Source organism: Coffea arabica, chromosome 6c (genome assembly GCF_036785885.1).
Source record: "Coffea arabica cultivar ET-39 chromosome 6c, Coffea Arabica ET-39 HiFi, whole genome shotgun sequence".
Classification (NCBI taxonomy): domain Eukaryota; kingdom Viridiplantae; phylum Streptophyta; class Magnoliopsida; order Gentianales; family Rubiaceae; genus Coffea; species Coffea arabica.
Window position 1 is genome coordinate 6,833,175 of NC_092320.1, and position 15,332 is coordinate 6,848,506.

The 15,332-nt window shown below is 37.7% G+C and overlaps 3 protein-coding genes across 4 annotated transcripts; 2 read left to right on the plus strand and 1 right to left on the minus strand.

The window, feature by feature from the left end:
* Nucleotides 1-1,194: 1,194 nt before the first annotated feature.
* Nucleotides 1,195-5,273, minus strand: LOC113693819 (binding partner of ACD11 1). Its single transcript, XM_027212544.2, has 7 exons — nucleotides 5,074-5,273; nucleotides 4,806-4,988; nucleotides 3,514-3,585; nucleotides 3,376-3,438; nucleotides 2,580-2,920; nucleotides 2,159-2,282; nucleotides 1,195-1,533 (listed from the first exon to the last, which is right to left on the minus strand). Exons 1-7 carry the CDS (start codon nucleotides 5,077-5,079, stop codon nucleotides 1,513-1,515), a joined length of 810 nt encoding a protein of 269 aa, XP_027068345.1. The 5' UTR covers nucleotides 5,080-5,273; the 3' UTR covers nucleotides 1,195-1,512.
* Nucleotides 5,274-10,461: 5,188 nt separating this feature from the next.
* LOC113691504 (annexin D8) lies at nucleotides 10,462-12,445 on the plus strand. 2 transcript variants are annotated; one of them, XM_027209653.2, is made up of 4 exons: nucleotides 10,462-11,080; nucleotides 11,195-11,413; nucleotides 11,537-11,659; nucleotides 11,952-12,445. In XM_027209653.2, the coding sequence occupies exons 1-4, from the start codon at nucleotides 10,583-10,585 to the stop codon at nucleotides 12,177-12,179; spliced, it is 1,068 nt and encodes a 355-aa protein (XP_027065454.1). In that variant the 5' UTR covers nucleotides 10,462-10,582; the 3' UTR covers nucleotides 12,180-12,445. The 2 variants fall into 2 exon arrangements, with proteins under 2 accessions (XP_027065454.1, XP_027065455.1); XM_027209654.2 differs by having other exon boundaries at nucleotides 11,570-11,659; nucleotides 11,952-12,381.
* A 373-nt stretch (nucleotides 12,446-12,818) lies between these two features.
* LOC113691505 (uncharacterized) lies at nucleotides 12,819-13,976 on the plus strand. Its single transcript, XM_027209657.2, has 2 exons — nucleotides 12,819-13,063; nucleotides 13,320-13,976. The coding sequence occupies exons 1-2, from the start codon at nucleotides 12,955-12,957 to the stop codon at nucleotides 13,835-13,837; spliced, it is 627 nt and encodes a 208-aa protein (XP_027065458.1). The 5' UTR covers nucleotides 12,819-12,954; the 3' UTR covers nucleotides 13,838-13,976.
* Nucleotides 13,977-15,332: the final 1,356 nt, after the last annotated feature.

The window sequence follows — 15,332 nt, forward strand, 5'->3', positions numbered from 1 at the left end:
AAATTAATATAAAAAATAAATTTTATTATATGAGTAGTATGGAGAAGAAGTGAAAGTCATTCAAAAGGGAGGAAAAGAGAAATAGAAAATCATTGATAGAGAATATTAGGTTGTTTAATTATATTAGAATTTTGAACATAATTAATAAACAAGGGTAGATTTTGTAGATAAGATAAGATAGTTGAAGTAATTCTATTGGTTCTTATCAAAATTAAGCATTCAGTTAGGATTTTTGTGCTAAAAAAATACACACAAGTTCAGCACTACTTAACAATGTCAGCAAATGGATTTTCATTTATCAAACACTCAAAACATCTGAATATTTGAAAAAGTTCACATTCAGCATTTTTTTATGTTATCAAACGTACCCTAACACTTCTTAGCCAACGGAAATTGGAATACCACTGTACAGACTACACAGATTCGCATTTTGTTAAGCTGCTAGTGTATTATATTCTGTTAAATCATCACTCCTTGTCACCTGTAATTTGTTTAATGGAAAAATGCACGTTCTTTCTGCTCAACCTCCTTGTAATTTTGTTCATGGTCAGTTGCTGTTGGATCCGGATTCTCGCCTGCAACTGCAGAGAATGGGGAATGAGTCTCGAGTCTACCAGCCAGGCAGACTAAACGTACCCATAAACAAAACAAGACCCACCATCACCCATAACATTTCAAATTGAACTAACTGGTGAAATTGACCGGAAAAGCGCCCGAGTTAGAATTTTTTAACTTTGACATTTCTTAAGTAAACGTTGACCTTAAAAACTCATTTCGATTGAATTATGCTTGTAGCCATACTTCCACATGGATAACTACAATTGGTGGCTGTAGAGGACGCCGAAACTTGTAACTTGCAAACGACTGCGAATTTATTTATATCCTATACTAATAATTATGCATCCCTTACAACCGCTGAGTGGTGTTATGGCTCTCATCTTCTTCTGTCAGTGCATTTGTACTCTGAAACCCAGCAGGGTCAGCTAAATGACAACATATAATCAAAACACGATTTAAAATTTTTCCACCCTTGCCAAATGAACACTCTTGACAGAAGCATTTGGCGTCTTAAGATAGATCTTCTTTGATGAAGGGTTTGATTGAAGGCGCCCAGATTGGACAGAGCTTGTGGACAAAACGCTACTTGAAATAATTAGTTGTAATTTGTAAATGTGTTCGACTAAGAGTGCGAGCTGTGCAAAAATGCTATGCGAATTTTCCTCGCACGTTATATCTAATATAAAGAATTGGGATGCTGAAGAATTATGAACGCATAACTCAGACGGCACCATCTGACACAATAGAGTACCACATAAACTAAGATGAATTACATTGCTAATGGCAAAATACCTCGACTCAAACGATATACCAATGAAAAAATGCACAAATTGCACACCAGGTTCGTATTCCTAGATCTCAGACCACATATACTTCTGAAGATCAAGATACCATCATCAAATGAAGAATCATAAAAGAACTCAGCAACCCTTCTTGCAACTCCAAGCAGATGAATTACGCAACAATAGCAGGGTCCTGCAATCAAGCAAATAGAAAGAGAAGCTTGAATCTTTCCTTCCCATCATCCACAAAGAACTGAACTTGCAAAATGCAACTTAATCCATTTTATCTTATGTTTGTCCAAACCAAGTTTGTGCAGAAGAACATACACATCTTGTGTTTGTGTCTGCATTGACAGAAATCCAGTACCACAAATTCCAGATCTTGCCATAGCTTAATCTGTTGGCTATTAGCCTTTTTAAGAAAGTGGAGGGTAGATAAATGCTTAACAAAATTTTGGATAAACCCAAGTGGGCTTGAAATAGCTTCCCAAATCCTTTCTGGAAAATTTTGTAACAGCATTCTTGTTAGCTTTAGCTTATATGAACTTCACCCTTTAGCATCCGTCATCCTATTTAGACCCAAGAATTTTAAAAATAGAAGCACCAAAAGTACAGATAGAAATTGCACATACACGGCAGGTGGGAGGGGGTGGTGGGCGGATGGGGAAGTGGTAATATTCTGGAAGTTTTTTCATGGCAATTTTTAAGAATCTTCAGCTTTAAAGCTTCTCCCTCTCTCCAGGATTTCACATTAGACATTCTGCAGCCTTACAAATCACACAAGGCATAATGAGTAACGAGGAAGAAACTACATGCACCTTTGCAGTCAAATTTGACAGTGCAACGTTCCACTTCTCTCTAGTTTTTGTACCAGCAACTTGCCCCGCCCTTGCTACTTTGCTGAAGGCACCATTCAGCCAAGTCGTTCCAGCTGTAACATACCTGATCACCTCAAAAAGAGTCAACTACAAATTTTCCTACCTGTGATTATGGAATAATACAAATAGCATAAAATGGCAGCTGAAGTTGATATCTTTGCACCAATTATAATCACAGCAGCCAATTTCAGCAAGTACAATAACCAGCACGCTTAATGGAACAAGAGTGCAATAGCCACCCAAGGGCCAAAAGAATGTGGAAATATTGTTAAATAAGTCTAACACACATGAAATGCACCAAGTGCATGGTAATTCCTTTGAAACAGAACAGAGAAACCATTCAAAATAGGAATTTTGTTACCTGCTTGACTTGACAGCTGATCCTGTGTTATTTAGTTTTCTCTCTGCTGCCAATATTGCTGCCATTGTTTTATCAGAAACCTGCAGCCTCTGGTCCACAGATTTAACTTTCTCATTCACCACAGAAATTCCAACTGTGAATTTTTCGGATAACCCAACTCTCTTGTCAAAGGAAGCAACTCTTGCAGATGCATTGGCTCTTAACTTGTGTTTCTCATCAAATGCCCTGGCCTTATTTAGAGCATCCTGTCCTATTGCTGAACCCTTTGCAAGCACACTTGAGACAACATCTTGTGCTCTATTAACATACACTTTTCCACTCCTAGGAGAGCTATTTTTGGTCTGCCATGAGACAGATAATCCAGAGTTAAGAAGTCAACAGTCATGAATCAAAATTTGTACAACCATATTTTCTATCATCTCCTCCAAAGAAGGACTGCAGTTATATTATCCGAGGCAGCACTTGTTATTATGATTTTAAGCCATCACGAGCTAGCGACCAAGCATCATAAAACATTTAATAGATTCTTCACTGCAGTAATCCACAAAATACTTTAAAAGGCACAGATTCACAATCAGACACCCATTTTAACCTATAGATATCATGTTGAAGATGTATATATCTCACAGAATATCAACTATGATTTGAATAAACACCCAGCATTTTATCTCAATCTTTCCTACTCCTCTTCTGAGTACAATAATTCTTCCGAGTGCCAGAAACATATGTAACTTTGTCAAACAAAAGATGCTTGAAATGAATTATAGTTAGCCAAAAAGGTCTGAGTCATTATTACCTCAGCAACAGGTGACGTATTGTCCTGAGACATGTCCACAGCATTCTCAACTATTCTTACTTCCTGAATGCAGTGATGTCAATATTAGCTCAAAGACTAATTAGGATGAAACAAATTCAGATATGAAGATAGGTCTACCCTGATGTCATATTGTGGTACATAGTTTTCTGCAGGAGTTATTGTAACTATCCGGTCAACAATTGTTGCTCCCTGCAATGCAAACAATTCCCAGGCTTTTCAGTCACAAAAATTTTAACGACTTTCCAAAAACTATTCTAACAAGTTTGATATTATGATGCACATGATATTAATGAACCAGACATAAAAAAAGTTACGAGTCATGTGTTCAAGAAGCAATCATGCAATTCAGGACACAAGTATATTAGACCTCGAGACCATAAATGATCACAGAATAAGCTCCCCCCAACCAACCCCCAACCCTCCCCAAAACAACCAGGCCATCTTCAGCAATATGTGTCTGAGCACCTTTTAAGACATTGTCTGGTGCAATAATTACTGTTTTAACTTTCTGTTTCAATTTCTTTCTTATAAGCTAAAGCCCTTTTAAGTGTATTAGAGTTCATTCATCCACGAATGCGTAAATTCTGGTATGGTGATAGCAGTTGTTGCCATTAAATACTGCTCACCTTAAAATGATGTTCTAAAAATTCAATAAGGAAAACATAAGTTGTCAAATACACAAGTGCAAGCCTTAACACACGGTTAGTTGCGACTGGGCACGACCAACCAAGAGTGGGCCATTGAGATCGCATGCATAGCCTGTCTATGATTCCACACCCTTCAGACCATTAACTAGAGGGTATTAGTAGAAAATGAACTTTGCAGTGAAGTACCTATATTGACTTCCAACACATAAGATAGATGACCTAGACAACGTGAAAAGGTAGCCAATTTTCTAGAATTGAAGTGTTTACAAGTTAGAAACTAAAATGTAACAATCGCAAAAAGTGAAGTGGTCTATATAACTTACTTTTGCTGCCAATAAAACCTTTTCAACATCTGGCTCAAATTCAACCAAGACAACACGCTTTTTCTTTTGCAAATGTTAAACATGTTACAGACATTGGTCAAAGAAAAAAAAACATGCGTCTGAACTAGAAAAAGCATCTTGAGGTAAATGCCAAACAAAAGGAAAAAAAAAAAAGAAGAAGAGCCACATTGTCCTAAACTTAATAATCGCAAAATCCTCCAATGATACTGGGCATGTTACTAATACTCTTGCGAAGCATCTTATGAATAATTTCCAACTTTTCCAAAAAAATGGTCCCAAAAGCAATAAGGCTCTTACGAGAATTGACCCTTAATAAATCAACATGCTGTATAAAGATAAATTAGCAGAAAAAAGTAACGGAACAACTATAAAGAAAAAAAAAAAACTTGAGGATGAGAAAGGAGCTAGTAGTTTATACAGATAATAATAAAGCGATTTCGAGCGCTTTTGGGTCCTTGAAGGTAACAAAGGCTATCCTGGACTGCGGCGGGTCACGGCGGATCTCAATGTGTTCAATTTCACCCGAAAAGGAGAAGAACTCGTGAATTTCTCTCTCTCTCGCTAGATCTGATAATTGCTCTACTTGTACTGTTCTTGCCGCCTGCTTCAAAAATAGTTCACCATTCTTAAATTCGAAAAATCAGAAAATATTCCAGGAACAAGAACAATAATCGAAGAAACCTCACCTGCATTGTACCCGCTATGTCTCCCAATTATATATGTTTATACAGGAATGTGACTTTCTTATATTCCCTGTTTGGGAGGGGGAAGAAGGAGAATGGAGAGGTGGGGGGAGAGGTCAAGTTTTAGAAAGGGGGAGGAGAAGGAGAACGTGCTGCTGCTTAATTGCTGATGCTGATGCGTGAGAGAGAGGGAAAGCGTCCCCAAAGAGAGAAATTAGTCGCGGTAGAAATAGAGAAGTAAAATTTGATTACTGTTGGACTGGTATTAGCTCTACTAATTAATATTAAAGAATTAGGTTAAGCTGATAGATAAAAGGGAGAGCGAGAGATAATCATGACATTATTCTTCTTCATACTGCTTTCTCCATAAATTTCGGTTTTGTCGTTGATACACAACACGCTTTTTTGGTTGCTTATTGGAGTTGATGAAGAAGATTCTTTCCCATGTATGTTCCTGTAGCTTAGCGAGTGAGAATAATCTAATGTACAAGACGACAACTCCGTGGAAGAGAATTTTGCGCTTTAAAATACTCGATTGAAATGACAAAACAAAAAAAACTATGGGGGCAGAGAAAGTAGACAAGTATGTGTAGATGCTATGCTGCTGGCATTTATCTCCTGAAAAACAAAAACCTTGGGGAGAACTGCTAAAGGGGTTTTGTATTGTACGTACAAATATTTAAAGCCCATAGTCCCATCTTTCTGGTTCTTGCACTCATAAAACAGGTCTCCGACCCTCCCGGAGATGCAAAATGCTACTACTAGTTAGTATAAAATCAGCTATAAAAAGTAAAAATTTGTGGACCATATTATGTGTAGTCATTATTGACTGTAATTGGATGAATTAACAGCTTCATTTTGCTTCTTTGAACTTTAATTTGAATTTTGCATTGTTAAAAAGGAGACTAAGGATTAAAAGTTCTTGAGACCAATAGTGGTTGAATCAAATAGCAAGGAACTTGATATTCCTTAAACAAGCTTTTAAGGGTTCGAGTTCTGTGGATGGAAATAGTAATGCAAGAGACTCACTCTTTGAGGCGAATCCGACAATGTTTGACTCTAAATTAGTTGAATCTCAATACAATCATCGAATACTTGGGAGTTTATAGCCAAAAAAAAAAAACACGGAGAGTTTACGAGGCCAGACCAATGGGATAGTCATGCTATTTTGCTCTCGCAAATTTTCTTTTAGCTAAAAATATAATCATTGTGAATGATCTTCTTGCAGGATTTTCGTTAAGATTGAAATGTTCATTCATTCATTTCCAAACGCGACATGGACTGAAATTAAGCTATAATAATGATATGAATTTGTTTGAATAGTTGCTTATTTACAAAAATTTATTTATTTATATTTTTTAATTATTATTTTATTTCACGTACGTCACATCATTAAAAAAAGGGAAAAAAAAACAAGATGCAGGCAGCTGCCGTGGCAGGGCAATCCGGTTCAAAAGCCCAAAGCGGGATTATTTTTCTCGGTCAATGTGTGGCTGCTTTCTCTGGCATTGTTTATACATATATGTATGTATATGGAGTATTCTTTGTCAAGGTTGGAGTGCGTACAAGACGACCTTAGTTGGACTTTGGGCACCTTTCTGTTCCCTGCTGCCGCTGCCCCCGTGCATGAGTTGGCACTTTTTGTTTACCCAAACTTTAGCACTTTTCGCCTGCGTTGAACTGTTGATAATTTTGACTAATGACACCATTAATCAGGCCAAAACACATTACTACACATGCTAATATACATGACGATTCCATGCCTCCCCGAGAGAATTGAGATGGGCCCAAAACTTGGAAAAGGTCGCGCATGGTTATTTTGATCAGGCTGCTCTTCTCTTGTCGGTAGTCATATGTCCCTGTTTTTCTTTTGTCTTTTAGCATAATGGTGCTCTGGTATTACTGAAGAGATTTTTCACTTCAATGGATATGCAACTGACCAGTTAAAAAAAAAAAAATTCTGACGATGTCCCAGTGATTTAAACACACGATTACTGAAGAGACAAGGAGTCACCTGTTCTCGACGTTGAATTATGTAGGGTTAATGAAGATAACAAGCCATGTTTCATCGTACTTTCTTTGTTTTTGGCTGCCGTAAAAGGTATTCCGGCGTCCGATCCGGCAAAAATTTCCTGCGAGTCAAGAGAAAAGGTCTTGTCCTTCCGAACACGGTAGACCCGGAACTCAAAACATGACTATCCGACCCAAGGGGGTAGTGGGCGGCCAGGCGAGTTACCCGGGAACGGCTGGTTCATCGTACTTTCACTCTCAATGCTTCAAAGCAGGACTGTAGCTTTTGGGGAACATTTTATATCCGTTGACAGTTGCAAAAAACTTACTTAAGAAATACACACGATGACTACTTGGAGCGAGCTATACCTCGAGTTTCAAGTTTCAACAGAGCCCTCGCAATCATTCTGATCCTCTGAGAAAGTATGCAGCCTCTGGTGCATTCTGTTCTGCCAACTGCCAAGTCTGACATGTCGACAAGACAATAGTTTGACTAGTTATTCATCAAAAAGATATTTAAAATTCTATTTCAATATAGATTAAGAGATTAAATTTTTTTACCTACATTTTAAAATCTAATTTTCTTGAAAATAGGCATGTGTCCGGACCGGTGATCCGTTCGGACTGATGATGATTCAGATCTCTTCGAATTTCTTTTTTTTTTTTTTTTGGATCTCTTCGGGTACCTCCCTCCTTTGTACAAAGTAAATGTAGGTTTATCCTATTAGCAAAAAAAAAAAAAAAAAAGTACAGGGCAATACTTTGACATGACAACCATTGAGCTTGACTCAGTGGTCACCATGGAAGGTGGTCATTAAATCCTTCCTTGGATTGTAAATAAGGATTCAAAATTCACCTGCAGCGGAAAAAATTCAAAAATGATGCCAAAGCACCCCTTTGATCTACTTCCCCACATCCTTTACCAAGCCCTCCCAAGGAAAATCACAGCGCAAAAAAGAAGGTAAAAAAGTGAAAAGGACCACACTTTTTCCGGTTTGAAATAAACAAAATTAAAGAGTGAATAATTTGAATGACTTCTAACACAATTATTTACGGTCTTCTTCATATATGCTACTGTAATTATCTTCTCTGAAAATATACGGACTAAGAAAATCTCCACTAAGGCTTTGTACGTTTTTGACTTTAATCTTTAGTGAGTAGAAGGATCTATTTAGGGATCCAAAATATTTTTTTTCAAAAGTACTGAAACAGGACTGACATTTGAATTACAATCACCATAGATAATCAAAGTTTATTACTTGAGAAGAGTTAACTAGAATGATAAGATGAAAAGAATTATAAAAAAGATGTTTTGAATTCAAATTCTCCTGCTTTATATATATAATAAAAGGTCTATTACCTTTGCGAAGGAACTATGATGTGCCCAGCTTGTACGGACTTAAGTCGTGGACTTAAGCTATCCTGGAAGCGGGCCTAATCAGAGGGTATGAAATCCGCTTCAGACTAGCTAGTGCAAGAGTAATAATACAATACGTTTTGGATTGGGCCTCCATGCATTTGACAAAGTCTGTCGCAACTCTTTTATTTATTTATTTAAATAATTTCCTTTTTGTTAAATTTAAAAAATAAAAAGGAGAAGGAGATACTTAAATCAAAAACCTTTCATTTCTAACTTATTAACTTTAGTCATTAAACTAAAGCCTTCTCGGCAGTCAGTCACAACCCATCTATCCTTGCTTGAGAGAGAGAGAGAGAAAATTTTCATATATTTGCTTTTTATGGTGTCAGGATTTTTATTTTTTATTTTTTTTGAGGGAGTATCAGGATTGGTTTTGCAAGTCTTGCAGAAGTAATCTCGTCTGTATGGCAGGGGTTACTAGTTACCACTTGCTTGGCGTCGTGGTTTTAAGCATATGGAGTGTGATCCGATTGGATTTAGGCACTCGTGCGGGAGATATCGGATCATGTTCATCGTCAATTGTTAGGAAAATCCGACACCTCTAACTAATGTTGGGTTTGCAAATTAAGGCCCTGTTTTAATTGTTATTTTTAGGAGTTTTTATAAAAAAAAAAATATTATAGCGTCGATGTATATTATAAATAATTAAAAAATGTGTTCATGAAGAATATAATTTTTTTTGACGCAATCCGAACGAAACCTAAATCATTTCTTCTGTTAGGACAACATTTGTGCTAACAAAGATCAATTTGACAATATAGTCAGGGGTATTGAGTACCGATGCTATTGAATCCTCCTGATGAGTTTAGATACATTTGTCAAATGTATCGAATATGTTTAAATATTGTTACATTGGATATTGAATTTATTTTGTCCAAACTTTAGGTACGGGGATGAATTAACAGTCAAAGTTTAAGTACAAATTTTGTATTTTATTCAATACCTAATATAGTGTAACTGTCTATCACCTTTTTTTTTTTTTTTTTTTTATTTATGGAGTGAGTATCCGGGCTTTTGGCCCTACTAATCCCACTCCGATTCGGGAGAGGAATCCCCACTCCATTCCGAGCACGGTAGCAAGGGAGCTCAAACCCTGATTGTTCAGGTAAATTTATCATACTCTAAAGAGGAGGAGCTGACCGCTCGAGCTAATCCTCGGGACTAGCGTACCTGTCTATCACATCAAAGCAAAATGGATTCTCAAATGCGCCAAACAAACAAGTGCTAGACTAATGACTTCCAAAGTCATCATCGACTTCCAAAGACACTTTACAACTCAACCCGGTGTCCGTGCAAGCATTTCCTCATAGCACAAACTATCCAAGTCATAAAGTTGCACCGACCTGCAAACAAAACTTAACCCCTTTCCTTTTACTTTCTGGCTTGCTTTTCCACCTCACCAGCACCAACACTACTCCTAAGTCCAGTCCTGTGCCAGTAAAATCATTGGCAAAACAAGCTCAAGAATCTACCTTTTCCCCCTTCATCGCTATCACTTCTGCCATGGTGCTTCCTTTCTTAAGAAAAAAAAGTATTATGGTATCATAAAATATTCCCTTCCCATGTGACTGTACGCTCTGGTCTGAGGCTTATATGTTCAAACTTTTCTGAATCAAAATCAGTACAACTATTTTTTTTCACCAGAGTACATGCACATGTATGTTCCATGGGCATAAAACATGCCAAAAAAAGGGGGGGGGGGGGGACACAGAAAGAGGGAAAGGCGACGGTGGTCTTCAAAAAGTTGGCTAAAGGAGAAATCAGACTGGAGAGCTCAGGCCTCAGAGTCATTGTCCAGTGTCCACTAAGAAGCAATCAAAACTTTCACCACAAAACAAACGTAACTGAGGACGCTTGCAAGGCAGTGCAAACTCGTTAAACATCGCTTTCTTGCTTTATGGCTTTATCTTCCACTCTCACTCACGCCACCACCATCTACTAACCAGGGACACCTTCCCATTCGCCCCACCTCCCAAAAAAAAAAAAAAAGAAAAAAAACTACCATTTTTCTTGACTACTTATTACAAACCCTTTTCTTGATCTCCAAGCATTTTCCTAATATAAATATTCGTATAGTTTTATATGTGCGTTTTATTGTTTTCTTGCAATGTTGTTCGCATAGCGGAAAAAGTTATGGCGTGGTCAAGCTGCAACTGTGAGAGTATCTGTAAGGAGATTCATGATTCTTGGGGACAGCCTGCTCATTTGATTCAACATCTGGCTGGCCTGACTCAACTCGAATGCAGGAAAACTAGGGAGACGTATGTGAAGATTTATGGGGAGGACCCTGCTCAGCTTCTGCTTCAGAGTTCGGAATCCTCTAGCCAAGGAACCGGAGTTTCTCAGAGGACATATGCGGCTTTGTCAATGATGATGGTCAATCCGCATGAACGTGACGCAATTGTGGCTAGAGAGGCATTTGAGCAGAATGATACGGTGAATTACAAGGCTCTGATTGAAATATTTACTTGCCGGAAATCAAGTCATGTTCTTCTCATACAAGCAGCCTATCATGCAAAATATAAGAGGCAATTAGATCAAGACATTATCAGCATCGAACCTTCCCACCCCTATCAAAGGGTACCCCTTTCTATTGCTTTCTAATTTGTAAATTTCGTTGATAATTAGCGATGTGAGGTGGATTCAGAAGCATAACAAGTTTGCGGGAACTTTGTCTGTTTTCCGTGTTTGCAGATTTTGATGGCATTGTCTGCATCACACAAAGCACTCCAAGCTGATGCCAGCCAACACATTGCCAGGTGCGATGCCATGAGGCTTTACCAAGCAGGGGAGGGAAAGCCGGGGGCAGTTGATGAAGCAGTTCTGCTAGAAATTCTCAGTAAAAGGAGCATTCTTCAACTGAGGCTGACATTTTCCGCCTATAAGCACATCTTTGGTCACACTTACACGGCTGTAAGTTTTTCGTTCTTAAGATTTCATAACTTTTACGGTGTACTCTTCTTACACATCCTAGCCGTAATTAATCCAGTAAAACAAAGATTCGAGTTATAGGTGCTTGAGTTGGTTTTTGTGCAGTTTAGTTTTCGGTTTTCCTTGACAATTTTTCAGTCCCTCAAGAATGAAAAATCAGGAGAATTCGAAGATGCCCTGAGAGTGGTGGTGACATGCATATGCAACCCGCCAAAATATTATGCAGAGGTAATTGTTTTCTCCACCTTGATACTTTGGACTGTGCCATGGTATGATTTCCCTTTACGGCCACATGTGCAGCCTGCCAAGGCCATGATTTGTTCAAGTGACAGCGAAAAGAGGGCCAATGAGCAAGTGAAGCAGATGAATGAACAAAAGTGAAAGAGTTGTAAAAAATTTGTTGGCCCCATCTTATTATGAGATCTATCCAGAAATTGGGAAAGTACAAGATAATAATGGTTTTTCTTTTCCATTACACTAGTACATATATTTGTTGCATCACATGCTTAATTTGTTGCAGACATTGTATGCATGCATAAAAGGGACAGCAACAGATAAAGGAGCTTTGGTCCGAGTTATCATGAGCAGAGCAGAGGTGGACATGAATGAAATACAAAAGGTTTTCAAGAAGAAGTATGGGGTAGAACTTATGATTGCTATGAGCGAAAGTCTTCCATCTGGGGATTATGGAGAGTTAGTTCTTGCACTTGCAACAAAGACATGTAGAGTACCTGATGGCTCCGTCTAAAACAGTTCATTTATGTTGCCCGGCAGGCATAGTATTTCTAGTAGCGATATCAAGTCTTAACAAGCAGCACTGTTTGGGATCTAATTAATCCATTAGTTGTAGCTAATACTAGACTAGTATGTTGCAGTAACTTGGTTAACTTATCTGTTTCGGGAGCTGATATTAGCAATTTCACGAAGAGGATGTTCATTCAGAATCTGTCTCAGCAGGAATTAGTGCCCACGTTCTTGAGTTCTGATAAATTATTATTATTGGCAGCCGTCTCATTTTTCTTCTTCTGTTTTAGGGCACATACTTGATTAGCTGCAACAATTACTTCAACTTTCATAATGATTCATTAATGACTCGTATAATCATGCGCTGACAAATGTTGATTTTAATGCGTGAATTGAAAAAAAAAAAAAACACAATCCAGCCAAATGTTCTCTAGCACAATATTGGAAAAAAAAAACCTCTGACACAGAAAGGTATCGATGGTATCATAAATCGGACAAGGTATATTACGTAATGACTGAAAGAAGATATCAGCACAAGATTTGCCAAAGGCATAAGCAAGTCATAGCCCTCCAAAGCCAAGAAGGAATAATTCCCTTGTGTTGCAGGAAACCCTGAAGGAACCTCTTTGGACACCCTTCGTCTAAGGCCTAATCTTCTTCCATATATATATATATAAAGTACACAGACAGGACCGCCTTCATCTTCATCGCTTAGCAGACAGCAGTTGTAAATTGTGGTTACCAATATTTCTAATAATACGAGTAAAGGACAGCTGATAATGGAAGCCAAAACTGGATCTACTGCCCGCCTTTCTTACGAAGAATTCGAACCTTTCTGTAGATGGCAACGCGAAGAAGCCTGTGACACTCTGCTAGTCCATCTCCCAGGTAGTATTGGAATGACACACAGGTGCCTTATTCTGTTCTACTTCTTCTTCTTCTTCTTTTAAAAAATCTCGCGAATGTGTATCTTGTGATATTCAAGATAATTTCCTATCGGAAATCATGATCTTAAACAAGAACAGACTTTCATATTACTAGTCTGGCATTGAATTTCAATGATTTGGCGAGAAAAGCTATTGATTCCATAATGAACTTAGACGTCATTTCGCTTCTCTCTTTCGTTCCTTGACCTGTTTACCAGACTTCAAAAAAGAACAGCTCAGGGTGCACATCAACAATCGTGGAATCCTGAAAATTTCCGGGGAACGTAAATTGAGTTCAACAAAAGGGAGCAAATTTTACAAGGAAGTTGTGGTTGCTAGGAACTGCAATACCAATGCAATTCAAGCCAAATTTTCGGCCGGCCAGCTGTGCATCAAAATGACTAAAAACGTTAATGCAGCTGCAGTCCCAGAACAGAAAGGTAGCACTCTTGACCCAACCGCAAAACCACAAGCAGGTCCAGAAGAAGGTCAAGCCACGCAACCTCCTCAAAAACCTGGCGAGGAAAAGGATAGCATCATCGTGCCGTCCGGAACTCCCATTGCTACTGCGTCAGGAAAGAGCAACGGGACTGTTACAGAAGGGGAAGAAACAACAGTTTCGAGAGGAAAGCAACTCGCAAATATTGCTTTGAATGTTGGAATGCCGGTGGCTTTGCTGGCTGCTCTCGTGGCTTTCGTTCTATATATGTACAAATCTACCATTGTTGAAGATTAAAAAAAAAAAAAAAAAAAACTCGTCGATGAGATGCTTATTGCTCCTAGATAGTAAGAAATTCGTTATTGCAGTAAATGCTTGAGATTTGTTGCCTACAATGGTAATCCAAAATACTAGCTAGTATCTTACTGTTTGTTCTTTTGCCTTGTGTGCTAATAAAGAAATATTAGTTTGTAATTGTAACGTAATGTACCTTGTTCCTGAGACTTGGCGCAGTGGTGGGTTCCTATTTTCTGAGCTACAATAATTTATTCATTGAATTCTAATTGGAAAAGACAAAAAAAAAAAAAAAATCTAGTAGAAGTTTTGCAGGGTTAGGATCCTGGATTTCTCCCCATCGATCTTTCCTTATATTTATATCTAAATTACTATATATGATTTTATAAAATCACCCAATCGTGTCATTGCTTTTCTTTTGATCTGTACATCAACAACATACTAAAAAAATGACATAGTATTCTTTTGAGAATATTCTGTCTTTCAATTTACACGAAACATTTTAAAGATAAAAATGAATATCAAATTTGTGAACAATTTTATAATGATTAACTAGACTACAAAAACTAGTTAATTTCATACAAAATTTTATGTATATTTATACCAAGTGGTGAAATGTGTTATGAAACAATGTTGATTTTTGAAAATAATTTATTAGGTGCGTAATGGAGAAAAATTGTCTCACCTCATACACACTTTTTTTTACCACGTAATGTTGTATCTCATGCCACATTATGATTGTTTTAAGTGGCAATCCACGTATTTAAAGCATCAATTAAAATTTTTGCTTTGGCATTTATTATGTCATCATTGATGCCTGCCAACGGGTCGGATCTAGACCCGGATCCGGATCGGATCCGTGAAATTATTGCGAGTATGGGTATGAATTTAATTCCGTTTTTCGGATCTGGATCCGGATCCGTTTTGTCAAACAAAAAAACGGGTCGGATACGGAATATAGTATTCCGCCCCGTATTAGACCCAGATCCGGATATAAATGAATTAATAATTTAAAAAATATATATTTATCAATATAATTTGATTAGGGTGATGTATTTGAGTAAAGTCAATTTGATTTCTTTTCTTATTTATTTTTTTCTTTGCATTAGTTAGAAATTAGTTTACAAATATATATTTTTTCTCATTTTTATTAGAAATTATAAATTTTGCTAAATTTGTGCGGGTAGACCCGACCCGGATCCGAGACTCGCCGGATCTGGATCCGGAACATAGAATAAAAGACCCGTCGGATAAACGGGTCGGATCCGGTTCCGATATAGTAATTCGGGTCCGGGTCCGAAATAATGAATCCCGAACTGCACCCGGCCCGTTGACAGCTCTAGAGACAACATATCTACGTTCCGAAATGGACAAGGGGCACGGACGGTTGCACCTGCAACCGTTTCCAGCGATTTTAGTCATTTTCAATAGCGTGTAACTTTAGTACAAAATTTTACGGATCCCATACACGATGTAAAAATTAATACACAACTTGTGA